The 13877-nt window shown below is 46.3% G+C and overlaps 1 protein-coding gene across 4 annotated transcripts in view; it reads right to left on the bottom strand.

Moving 5' to 3' along the window:
• Positions 1-13197, bottom strand: part of LOC145351719 (glutamate receptor 1-like) — a 215923-nt gene extending 202726 nt beyond the window's left edge. For all 4 annotated transcript variants that reach the window (XM_080201294.1, XM_080201296.1, XM_080201295.1 and 1 more), the window contains exons 1-2: positions 13116-13197; positions 12760-12903 (exon numbers count right to left, since the gene is read on the bottom strand). In XM_080201294.1, the coding sequence (XP_080057420.1) occupies positions 12760-12903; positions 13116-13197 (226 nt within the window). The remainder of the gene's footprint in view (positions 1-12759; positions 12904-13115) is intronic.
• Positions 13198-13877: the final 680 nt, after the last annotated feature.

The raw sequence follows: 13877 nt of genomic DNA, 5'->3' as shown, positions 1-13877 counted from the left end.
TCCTTATCTCCACCCACAACGATTCCGCATTTTGCTCTTTGGAGCCTATATCTTCTCTTACTACCGCCCTGATATTATCCTTAATTAACAGAGCTACTCCACCCCCTTTTTCCTCCTGTCTATCCTTCCTAAACACCTGATACCCCTGGATATTCAGTTCCCAGTCCCTGTCACCCTGCAACCACGTTTCCGTAATAACCACTAGATCATACTCATTTGTGCTGATTTGCGCCATCAGCTCATTCACTTTGTTCCGAATGCTTCATACATTCAAGTAAAGTGTCTTTATACCAGCCTTTATCTGGACCTTATTTGTAGAAATGCTACTAACCTCTCTCATGCCCCCTACTCCTTTAATTAGTGGAACATCCTCAACATTTACCTGCACACATACCCTCTCCTTTACTTTAGATTTTGTAATTTCCCCCACCCTTGCACCCTCCTCCCCCCCCTAAATAGTTTAAAGCCCTATCTACAGTCCTAGTTATACGATTCGCCAGGACTCTGGTCCCAGCACGATTCAGACGAAGACTATCTCATCTGAACAGGTCCCTTCCGCCCATATCCTTGATCCCTTTAGCCCCAAAAGCTACATCTAATTTCTTCTTGGAATCACACAACATTTTGGCCTCAACTACTTTCTGTGGTAGTGAATTCTACACATTCACCATTCTCTTGGTGAAGAAATTGCTCCTCACCTCAGTTCTAAAAGGTTTACACCTTATCCTCAAATTATGATCCCTAATTCTGGACTCCCCCAGCATCAGGAACATTCTTTCTGAATCTACCCTGTCTAACCCTGTTAGAATTTTATAAATTTCTATGAGATCCCCTTGCACTCTTTTAAACTCCAGTGAAAATAATCCTAACTGACTTAGTCTCTTCTCATGTGGCAGATCTGCCATCCCAGGGATCAGCCTAGTATTTACTGTACTTCCTCTATCCTTCCTCAGATAAGGACACCAAAACTCCAGATGTTGCCTCACCAAGACCCTATACATTTGCAGAAAAATATCCTTATCCCTATATTGAAATCCTCTCACAATGAAGGCCAACACGGCATTTGCCTTCTTTACTGCCTGTTGTACCTGCATGTTTACTTTCAGCGACTGATGCATGAGGACTCCAAGGTCTCACTGAGTATCCACCTCTCTCAATTTACACCCATTCATGTAATAATCTGTCTCCCCATTATTGCTACTAAGCATTAGTGAACCAGATGGGTTTATGTGACAATTGATGATAGCTAGGTAGCATCATGACTGAAACGAGCTTTCTCTTCCAAATATTTACTATATTTGAATTTACCAATTAATTGCATATAAATTCCACCACCTGCTATCGTGGAATTTGAATCCATGTCCCCTGGCATTGTTCTGGGCATCTGGATTACTCAGCCACTGTCTAATAATATTGATAAAATATTTTAAGGAACAGTACAATACTTAACAAACTTCTGAAAACTGTTCAGTAATCCTTTCAGTACAATGTTCTACAAACCTGTGAGGATAATGAACTCACAGCTTTGTTAACAATGGCCAGTGGCTGAAAGGTGAGTAACCCTGTGAGTGCGATGATCTGTAAGTCTCTTGTCAATAAATTGTGTGTGATCAGTGAGCACTGAACCCGGAATACAAGGTACTAGAATACAGTGATACAATATTTAACAATCCACAATTATGATGACTAATATCAGCATGTAATTCCTAATGACCCTGTGAGTACGGTTTATAATAATCATGTGAGTACAATGTTCACTAGCCTAGGACTACGTGACCCTGAAACAATGACCAATAAGCCTGTGAGATCAGTACATAATGTAAGCAAAAGTTTCAATATTCCAGTGAGTTCAATCTCTAATGAATTTTTGAATATAATGCCCAAAAACCATCAAGTTCCAAACACAGTATTCCTATTAATATGGCATCCAATACTCTTCTGAGAAAAATGGCTCACAAATATCTGAGCACACAGTCCAGTAAACTAGTGAAAAAAAACCACAAAGAGCCCTGTGAAGACAATTTCCAATCTGCCTGTTACTGCCAATAACCCAGTGAGTGCAATATCCAATAACCCAGTGAGTACAACGTCCAGTAACCCAGTGAATACACTGTCCAATAACCCAGTGAGTACAATGTCCAGTAACCCAGTGAGTACAATATCCAATAACCCAGTGAGTACACTGCCCAATAACCCAGTGAGTACACTGTCCAATAGCCCAGTGAGTACACTGCCCAATAACCCAGTGAGTACACTGCCTAATAACCCAGTGAGTACACTGTCCAATAACCTAGTGAGTACACTATCCAGTAACCCAGTGAGTACACTGTCCAGTAACCCAGTGAGTACACTGTCCAATAACCCAGTGAGTACACTGTCCAGTAACCCAGTGAGTACAATGTCCAATAACCCAGTGAGTACAATGTCCAATAACCCAGTGAGTACACTGTCCAGTAACCCAGTGAGTACAATGTCCAATAACCCAGTGAGTACACTGTCCAATAACCCAGTGAGTACACTGTCCAGTAACCCAGTGAGTACAATGTCCAATAACCCAGTGAGTACAATGTCCATGATTGTTTCATTTCAACCAGGCATGAAACTTTTTCCTATTTCAAGATTTACCAATCACAGAATGTTACTTGCAAAATAATCTTATCCTCACACTAATGCCAAAATAGAAAATATTTGGGGTCTAATCTGACTTCACAATATACCTAAAAATATAATGCAGCGTTAGATTATCTGCACTCCCTGTTCCACTGTGCCTATTAAACAAACCAAAGAGTATTACTTTACTTTATCAGTGTCATACAATATTGCTAATCTGACAGAACAATATCCTGTTAGTTATTCATAACACTACGCAGACAATAACATCGATTTTGATAACTACCTCAACTCTGAGTTACATGTACTACACACTGCATCGTATGAACTCCATGACAGTAGGGAAGATTTCATACTTGCAACACAGAAAATTTGTACAGGATCTTTTCAATTATTTTGAAGAATTAGCAGACCTTCTTCTGCTTGGGTGCATGATATTATTCAATGTAATTATTTTCATAGAATGGGAGTATTGGATTCTATTTTACCAACAGGCTAGAAAGATCAAGTGTCTCCTGAGTAACAAAATGGAGTGATTGAATAACTTAGATTTTTTCCATCAGTGAGAAGCATTGGAGTTTTCGGGTATCTCTGTGTGACATGACTTTTAAGAGGTAAATACTGAATGGTATCTGTGTTTTCTTGATTGGCCAGTTTAAAAGTTCTGCTAAATTCTGGTTCTCAATACAATACATTTTCAATATCTACCATATAATACAGCATCATCACAATATGTCAATACCTCAGTAAAACTTATTAAAAGCATAAAGGCAGAGTGTGATAATGGGTACCTGAACAAAGGGACAAGACTGAAGTCAATGGAAAAGGCTCTTGAGAATCATGTGCAGGATAAAAAAAAGATACTGGTTCACAATACGTTAATTATGCACTCTATCCTGGCAATTTCACCCCATAAAGCCTACTGCCAGTAAACTTCCATTAAAGGGAAAAGAAACTGAACACCAGTAATGATTCCATCCTCTGTTCACAAGATAACTGTGGCCGACAAAATCCATTCAGCCCAGCTCATCTCACTCATCCAGAATGGTAACAAAAATCCAAATTAATAGCAGGAGAAATACATTCAGCCCCGTGTGCCTGTTCCAACATTTGATAACATGGCTTGCATTATACCACTGCCAGCGGGTGAGATTCTCCAACCTCCCAGGCGCGTGTTTCCGGGCCAGCAGGAGGTGGTACGTTGTTTGAAGGCAGCAGGATTCTCTGGTATTGAGCTATCAATGGGAATTCTCATTGATGTCACCCCATACTGGCAGGAAACTCGTGATGTGGATGTGCCGTCGTTGGACTGGGGTAAACACAGTAAAAAGTCTGACAACACCAGGTTTTAGTCCAACTGATTTATTTGATAGTAAACTCACAAGCTTTCGAGGGGACTCCCTCTTCGGGGAGTCCCCGAAGAGGGAGTCCCCTCGAAAGCTTGTGAGTTTACTATCAAATAAATCGGTTGGACTAAAACCTGGTGTTGTCAGACTTTTCACTGAGGAAACTTGTGGCGAGATAAGTCTGGCCTAGAATCCAAATGTATTTAATTGACTGTAAAGTGATTGAAACATCATGAAAGGTGCTTCATAAATGTAGCTGCTGACTTTCTTTCACTACATCTGCATGCACCAGGCTGAGTGACTGCAGCAATGATGAAAATGGATCTCCGTTGTTGACTCCCCAGTGATAATTCATCACAGAGCAATCAACTGATGGTAGGAAAGTGGCTACAATGCAATCGCTACATTTACAAAACTATTCAACTCTGTAACTAATACAACCTTACCATTCTGACTTCTCTGGCACTAAACCACTATACATTATGAATGGCAAATAGTCCTTTAGTGCTAATGACATTATCTCCAGGAGTTGCCAATCAGACATCGACTAGCAACTTAGGAAAAATGTACAATGGATTGAATTGCTGATCTGAAGTTTTCAGAAAGAATGGTACACTGTACATAAATCGAGTATGACCTTAATCCAAGAGCTTTTTCCCCCGGAAACTGTCAAATGAACTGTGTTGTACATTTTGAATTTACAGCTTAAAATAGAAAAATGTAATTAATAAATAAGAAGTTCAAACAACGAAAAAAAGTGCCACCCACACCCCATCCCTGCCACCCACCCCTTCAATAACACCTGATCATCCCCCACTTCTCAAAGCTCCCCAAACAAGTCCCATCCCTTCAACCCAATCTCCTTCTACCTCATCAACTCCTTCAAGTTACCTTCACCCTCCAAGAGCACTCAAATTACTGCCACCCCCTACAACGCCCACAACCTACCAATCGCCCCTTTGAGAGCAGTCAACCTACATCCCCTCAGCCCTTTAACAACAAACCCAAGCTGTTGCCCACCTTTCCAGAAGCCCCTTATCCACCCCCAACCCCCAACAACACCAAACTACTCCAACTTTCAAGACCACTGAAATTACCCCACCCACCTAAGACCTCCTAACCCATCCCCCACCTTCAACAAACCCCAAACCATCCCCCTACCACTCCAACAGTCCTTGATCTCCCAACACTTCAACAGCCCCTGATCTACAACCCTTCCAACATGCAACCCCCATCCCTCTAGTGTTCTTCACCCAGTCTCCACCCTTCTGACATTCTCCAACCTACCCCAAGAACTCTTACACTCTAACTGAAACACGAATTCTCCTAGCACACTCAGTCTGCCCTTCAACATTGCAGTGTTCCCACAACACTGCCCTTACAACAGTATATTGTTCCCCCAGTCCTGCCCATCAAAAAGTGCAGCATTCCCTCAGTTTTGCCCCTCTGACAGTGCAGCACTCCCTCAGTTCTGCCCTTCGGACAATGCATATTCCCTCAGTACTATCCCACTGACAGTGCAGCACTCCCTCAGTCCTGCCCCTCTAACAGTGCAGCACTCCGGTAGTACGGACCCTCCGTCAGTGCAGCACTCCCTTAGTATGGGCCCTCTGACAGTGCAGCACTCTGGCTGTACGGACCCTCTGACAGTGCAGCACTCCATCAGTACAGACCCTCTGACAGTGCAGCACTCCACCAGTACAGACTTCTGACAGTGCAGCACTCCATCAGTACGGACCCTCTGACAGTGCAGCACTCTGGCAGTACGGACCCTCTGACAGTGCAGCACTCCATCAGTACGGACCCTCTGACAGTGCAGCACTCTGGCAGTACGGACCCTCTGACAGTGCAGCACTCCATCAGTACGGACCCTCTGATAGTGCAGCACTCCCTCAGTACGGGCCCTCTGACAGTGCAGCACTCCATCAGTACGGACCCTCTGACAGTGCAGCACTCCCTCAGTACGGACCCTCTGACAGTGCAGCACTCTGGCAGTACGGACCCTCTGACAGTGCAACACTCCATCAGTACAGACCCTCTGACAGTGCAACACTCCATCAGTACAGACCCTCTGACAGTGCAGCACTCCATCAGTACGGACCCTCTGACAGTGCAGCACTCCATCAGTACGGACCTCTGACAGTGCAGCACTCCATCAGTACTGACCCTCTGACAGTGCAGCACTCCATCAGTACGGACCCTCTGACAGTGCAGCACTCCCTCAGTACGGACCCTCTGACAGTGCAGCACTCCATCAGTACGGACCCTCTGACAGTGCAGCACTCCCTCAGTACGGACCCTCTGACAGTGCAGCACTCCATCAGTACGGACCCTCTGACAGTGCAGCACTCTGGCAGTACGGACCCTCTGACAGTGCAGCACTCCATCAGTACGGACCCTCTGACAGTGCAGCACTCCATCAGTACGGACCCTCTGACAGTGCAGCACTCCATCAGTACTGACCCTCTGACAGTGCAGCACTCCATCAGTACGGACCCTCTGACAGTGCAGCACTCCCTCAGTACGGACCCTCTGACAGTGCAGCACTCCATCAGTACGGACCCTCTGACAGTGCAGCACTCCCTCAGTACTGACCCTCTGACAGTGCAGCACTCCCTCAGTACTGACCCTCTGACAGTGCAGCGCTCCCTCAGTACTGCCCCTCTGACAGTGCAGCACTCCATCAGTACGGACCCTCTGACAGTGCAGCACTCCATCAGTACGGACCCTCTGACAGTGCAGCACTCCCTCAGTACTGACCCTCTGACAGTGCAGCACCCCCTCAGTACTGACCCTCTGACAGTGCAGCACTCCATCAGTACGGACCCTCTGACAGTGCAGCACTCCATCAGTACGGACCCTCTGACAGTGCAGCACTCCCTCAGTACTGACCCTCTGACAGTGCAGCACCCCCTCAGTACTGACCCTCTGACAGTGCAGCACTCCATCAGTACGGACCCTCTGACAGTGCAGCACTCCCTCAGTACTGACCCTCTGACAGTGCAGCACTCCATCAGTACGGACCCTCTGACAGTGCAGCACTCCATCAGTACGGACCCTCTGACAGTACAACACTCACTCAATGCTGTCCCACTGACAACGCAGCCTATAGCAGATAGCCAGCCCTGACCTTCATTCTTCCCACATCACTGCCACATCCAGTTGTCTCTAAAGCAGAAATGTAACATCCCATTTTTAAGCAAGGACACCCACAGTAGCTACACTATTGCAGCTCACCATCAGCCAGCTTTGTGTTTTTTCTGGTGGGCTGTCAAATAAAACTGAAAGAACAAAACTGACCAAAATTCAGAAACATTAGTGCAGCAACTAGTGGAAATTATCTAACAGACCAGTTTTACAAAAGAAAGAACTTAATATAACTATCGCCAATAAGTACAATGCCCTATAGACCCATGAATACAATGTACCATAACGCCGTGAGTAAAAATTCCAATGGTAAATTATGTGCTATGTCCTCTAAGCCAGGGAGTATAATGTCCATGTCACTGTGAGTACAATGTCCAATAATCCAGTGAACATAATGGCCAATAACACAGACAGCACAATGTCCAATAACACAGTGAGTACAATGTCCAATAACCCAGTAAGTACAATGTCCAATAGCCCAGTAAGTACAATGTCCAATAACCCAGTGAGTACAATGTCCAATAGCCCAGTAAGTACAATGTCCAATAACCCAGTGAGTACAGTGTTCAGTAACTCAGTGAATATGTCCAATAGCCCAGTGAGTACAATGTCCAATTGTGCTCCAATTTTTGAAATATTGTGTGCAATTCTGGTCACCTCACTATAAGAAGGATGTGGAAGTATTGGAGAGAGTGCAGAGGAGATTTACCAGATGCTGCCTGGTTTGGAGGGTAGGTCTTATGAGGAAAGGTTGAGAGAGCTAGGGCTTTTCTCTTTAGAGTGGAGGAGGATGAGAGGCGACTTAATAGAGGTTTGTAAGATGATGGGGGGGACAGATAGAGTGGACGTTCAGAGACTATTTCCACGAGTGGATGTAACTGTTACTGGGGGACATAACTATAAGGTTCACGGTGGGAGATATAGGAGGGATGTCTGAGGTAGGTTCTTTACTCAGACAATGGTGGGGTGTGGAATGGACTGCCTGCTGTGATAGTGGAGTCGGACACTTTAGGAACTTTCAAGCGGTTATTGGATAGGCACATGGAGCACACCAGAATAATAGGGAGTGGGATAGCTTATTCTTGGTTTCGGACAAAGCTTGGCACAACATTGAAGGCCGAAGGGCCTATACTGTGCTGTATTGTTCTATGTTTCTATGTTAACCCAGTGACTACAATGTCCAATAGCCCATTGTGTACAATGTCCAATAGCCCAGTGAGTACAATGTCCAATAGTCCAGTGTGTACAATGTCCAATAACCCAGTGAGTACAGTGTCCAATAACCCAGTGAGTATAATGGCCAATAGCCCAGTGAGTACAATGTCCAATAACCCAGTGAGTATAATGTCCAATAGCCCAGTGAGTACAATGTCCAATAACCCAGTGAGTACAGTGTCCAATAACCCAGTGAGTACAGTGTCCAATAACCCAGTGAGTACAATGGCCAATAACCCCATGAGTATAATGTCCAATAAACCCAGTGAGTACAATGTCCAATAGCCCAGTGGGTACAATGTCGGTAACCCGGTGAGTAACATAAGAACATAAGAAATAGGAGCAGGAGTAGGCCATCTGGCCCTTCGAGCCTGCCCTGCCATTCAATAAGATCATGGCTGATCTGTTGTGGCTCAGTTCCACATTCCCGCCCTCTCCCCATAACCCTTAATCCCCTCTCTTATCAAAAACCCATCAACCCGCGTCTTAAAAATATTTAGCGAGGTAGCCTCCACCACCTCAACGGGCAGAGAATTCCAGAGATTCACCACCCTTTGAGTGAAGAAGTTCCTCCTCAACTCCGTTCTCAACCGCCCCCCCTTTATCTTGAGGCTGTGCCCCTTAGTCCTACTGTCCTTTCTGAGCGGGAAGAGCCTCTCCACCTCTATCCTTTCCATCCCATTCATCATCTTGTACGTCTCAATGAGATCTCCCCTCATTCTTCTAAACTCTAACGAGTACAAGCCTAGTTTATTCATCCTCTCCTCATAGCTCAACCCCCTCAACTCCGGCATCAGCCCAGTAAACCTCCTCTGCACTCCCTCCAAGGCCAAAATATCCTTGCATAAGTACGGCGCCCAAAACTGCACACAGTACAATGTCTAATAACCCAGTGAGTACAATGTCCTATAGCCCAGTGAGTACAATGTCAGTAACCCAGTGAGTACAGTGTCCAATATCCCACTGAGTACAATGTCCAATAACCCAGTGAGTACACTGTCCAATAACCCAGTGAATACAATGTCAGTAACCCAGTAAGTACAATGTCCAATAACCCAGTGAGTACACTGTCCAATAACCCAGTGAGTACACTGTCCAATAACCCAGTGAGTACACTGTCCAATAACCCAGTGAGTACAATGTTCAATAACCCAGTGAGTACAATGTTCAATAACCCGCTGAGTACACTGTCCAATAATCCGCTGAGTACACTGTCCAATAACCCAGTGAGTACAATGTCCAATAACCCAGTGAGTACAATGTCTAATAACCCAGTGAGTACACTGTCCAATAACCCAGTGAGTACAATGTCCAATAACCCAGTGAGCACAATGTCCAATAACCCAGTGAGTACAATGTCCAATAACCCAGTGAGTACAATGTCCAATAAACCAGTGAGTACAATGTCCAGTAACCCAGTGAGTACAATGTCCAATAACCCAGTGAATACAATGTCCAATAACCCAGTGAGTACAATGTCCAATAACCCAGTGAATACAATGTCCGATAACCCAGTGAGTACAATGTCCAATAACCCAGTGAATACAATGTCCGATAACCCAGTGAGTACAATGTCCAATAACCCAGTGAATACAATATCAGTAACCCAGTGAGTACAATGTCTGTAACCATGTGCGAATATTGTCCACTGTCAGATACACAATTTCAATCAAGGAAGATCTCAATTTGTCGCAACTAGGAAACGTTTGATCGTTCGGAAGGATGTGTAATAACAATATTCTCCACAATCTGTTCGCTGGTAAAAAGAACCATTGGACCTGATCGGAGTCAATTGTGCAGAAACTGTTATCTCCACAGCTGGTGCCGACTCATGAGGTAGATATTCTGAGTACCATCAGAATAAAAAAATGAAAGCAGTGGGAGCTGCAGTGTTATTATGTAGGCTCGAAATAATGTCCCAGGACATTTAAACTAACTGCAGATATCCCCAGGATCCAATGAATAATCAGTGTGTGCTCGATGTCTGATATTCACAGCACATTTTGTGGTCAGATTAATCACCAGTTGGGGAAATGACGATTTATCACCAGAAGCCACATAGAGAGAGGCTCTGTCGCTTTCTGGAAACACTGAGCAGGGCAATGTGCTGTGTTTGGGGATATCACACTGTTTGATTATCCTGTCCAGTACTGAGCAGTGTCTAACTCCAACAGGGAAAACCGATGAAGCCACTTGGACGCGCTGCTAAATTAACAAACCACAACTGATTCACAATTTAATTTTCCATCAGCCTCGAAGTCAGAAGCATTTCTCAAATTTCCCTGTCAGTCCGCGAAGCTAAATTGGCGACCCAGGGATCACAATAAAGCCGTTATTCTCTGTGAAATGACGTAATTGAATCTTCTTTAAGTGAGTGTGAGAATGTGTAGAGCTGGGAAAGGCTTACAGCGTGTACTTGGTGCATCCGTGTGAATGCTCGTGTGTGTACTAACGAGTGTGCTGAGTGTGCATGTGTGTGTGGTGTCTGCCCTGTGTGTATGTTTGGATCTATTAGACAGTATTAATGTACCATGAGGGGAAGCCGCAGCTCTGATCCCAAAGCAGAGGGAGAGTGAGATTGTGCAGACTGTGCCGGGGGAATGTGGGGAGAGGGATGGATCCCTCCCAGATTCACTGCATGCCTGATTCAGGGGCAGACAGGAACACAAAAAAGTGTGTGTGTGTGTGTGTGGAGGAGGGGGGTGGTGGTGGCAGGAGTTACAGGGAGAAATATTTGGCAGGGAACAAAATTAAAAATAAATGTTTCAATACAGAAACTAATTTTAAAAGGAGCAACACAATGAGAGTAAATTGAAAAACGGATGATTAAATACTATATATAAGGTGTTTGAGAGGTGGCGGGAGAGAGGGGGGCTATGATCGAAAATCTTAGTTTAGGAACTCCGATTCTAATTTCCACCACACACAAGAGTGGAGCTTGGGATAAGAGTCAAGCACAGAAAAATCTCACCGCTATGTCCTAATCCAAACTCTAATCCCACACCATTTCTACTCACAACACGGTGCGCCACTCACATTAACCCTGAGCATCTAATATTGCTTTCACAGTGAAAATGACAACAAGATGTGGGCTCAGCGCTGTCTGCCAGTCATCGCTAGTTGCTGCGGTCTCCAAACTGTCCTCAATAGCTCAAACACAAACTCACACCTTCAAAACCTTTCCCGTCCCTCCCCAGACTTGCCAGTCACCAGCATTTACTAAAATCTAACTAAGTCAAAACCCCCTACTGAAGGCGAAAGCGGGAGAGTTGCTGCAACTGTGAGATATCACTGCTGCTTATTTAACTGGGATCATCCGGAGGATTTCTCGACAAGAGAGGGTGTTGCGACCACCACCGCCCCCTCGAGTGGCACACACTTGCCCCTGTGTCAAACACACCCCAGGGTGTCACGCCGCCCTGTTTGAGAATGATCATACTGACTCCATCTCCATGAGACATCCTGACAAGAAAAGCTCCTTCCAATGCCCAGAGCGAGAAGGGGATTGTCACCCTGAGCAGTGAGAGAGTGGAGAAAACTCCCAACATCCTAACTTCAACAAATAACAAGCATCAATGCATTTACTTAAAACACATTCAAACATCCCAGTCTGGTAAATCAGTTTGCTAATGATACAGCCCAAATTGCAGGCAGGATTCTTGTTTTAAACAAAGGGTTTTGCCTCTTCAGAATAGAGGCAGTCCGATACTGCCGAGATTCGCTACACACTCGCTGTGACTGTAACACCACATTCTGCACCCTCTCCTTTCCTTCTCCCATATGTAATCTGTAAATGATATGCTTTATCTATGTACCACGCAAGAAACAATACTTTTCACTGGATGTTAATACATGTGACAATAAATCCAATCAAATCTAAAATCCCGAGCAGAGGATCTGTATCTCTCTCTCTGCACCCTCAGCACCAGTCTCTCGGAGGCCCTGAGCACTCCAAATCCAAGGAGGTAAACAGCACTCCCCCTACCCCAAGAGGCTTTCCGTCCCCTCCCTCTGTCCCTTTAAGATCCCTCAGCACCCAGTCCCGGGATCGATTCCCCCTCTTCCTCAGTTCCCACTCTTCCCCCCTCTCTCCATCCACCCTCCCTCCTCACTCCCCACTCTCCCTTTTCACTCTCACTCCACTATCTCTCTTTTCCCACTCTCCCTCCCTCCTCTCTTAACTCTCCCTCCCCACTCCCTCCTTCCCCTCTCACTCCACCACCCTCCCTCCCCAGTCTCCTTCCCTCCTCCCCACGCTCCCTCCCTCCCCACTCTCACTCCACTATCCCTCCCTCCCTATCTCCCTCCAAACTCTCCCTCTTCACTCCAATCTCCCTCCTTCTTCACTCTATTCCCCCTCCTTAGACCCTCTCCCTCCCTCCACTCTCCCTCCCTCCCTCCAATCTCCCTCCACTCTCCCTCTCCCTCCCTCCCCACTCACAGGCATTGGTGACGGCGAAACTGTTACTAATGTCCACGTTCTCGGTCTGGGTGATGAGTTTGTACATAGTGTCCGTGTTGTAGAACGATAATCCGAATCGGAAGGCGGAATATTCCTGGGACTGTTGCTTGGGAAAGAGAGCACCTTGGAGAGAGGGAGAGGAGATTGATTGGGAATTAAACTCAGCAAAGAGAATTGTAATTGCATTTTTTAAAAAAAGAAAAGCCCCAGTTCCAGCGAAGCCAGAATACAGATTGCACATTGAGATCATATCGAGCTGGTTAAAACAGCAAGATGTGGATGTGATGAATGAATGAGAGTGTGCAAGAATGCAGACAGTGTCTGCAACTCCTTACCGATTTGCAAGCTGCTGGGGAAAGCTCCCAAAACACATCCCAACAATCCCGAGCACAGGATGGTGAGGATGGATGGCTGCATTTTGCCTTTTGCATCGGGAGCCTGGCTTGTCTCCTTGTGCCCGCCGACTCTGCACTTACTCTGCTCAGCGCCGCTTTGGATCACAGGAGGATGGAGCTTTGCTTAGCCAGCGCGTCCCCAGCGCGGAGCTGAGGAGAGTGTGTCCCCAGCGCGGAGCTGCCGCGCGCTGGCTGCACAAACACACATCGCACACAGGCACACGTCCCCAGCGCGGAGCCAGTGTGCGTGTGTGTGTGTGTGTGTGTGTGGCCCCAGCGCGGAGCTGCTGCTCACTCACATACAAACACAGACACAACGTCCCCAGCGTGGAGCCAAAGGGAGAGGGAGAGCGTGGCCCCAGCGCGGAGCTGCTGTTCACTCACACAATCACACAGGCACAACGTCTCCAGCGCGGAGCTGCCTCGCAAACACGTCCCCAGCGCGGAGAGGATAACACATTGCTCGTTCCGGAAGGTGGAGCAACCAGGCAGCAGCAGCAATCACAGGCGGAGCTGAGTGAGCCTGCTGGTGGAGTGGCCCCAGCTCGGAGTGGCCCCAGCTCGGAGTGGCCCCAGCTCGGAGCGGTCCTGTTTACTGTTGCAGCTTTGGACAGGCAAATCGCGATCAGGCTCAGAGACATGTGCAACATGACTTGATTATCAATTTACTCCGAGAAGGAGCGTTCCCCCAGCGCCTGGGGG

The sequence above is a fragment of the Carcharhinus amblyrhynchos genome, chromosome 13 (genome assembly GCF_965287045.1).
Source record: "Carcharhinus amblyrhynchos chromosome 13, sCarAmb.v2.hapA, whole genome shotgun sequence".
In the NCBI taxonomy this organism is placed as follows: Eukaryota; Metazoa; Chordata; class Chondrichthyes; order Carcharhiniformes; family Carcharhinidae; genus Carcharhinus; species Carcharhinus amblyrhynchos.
This window is presented reverse-complemented; position numbering and strand designations above follow the sequence as displayed.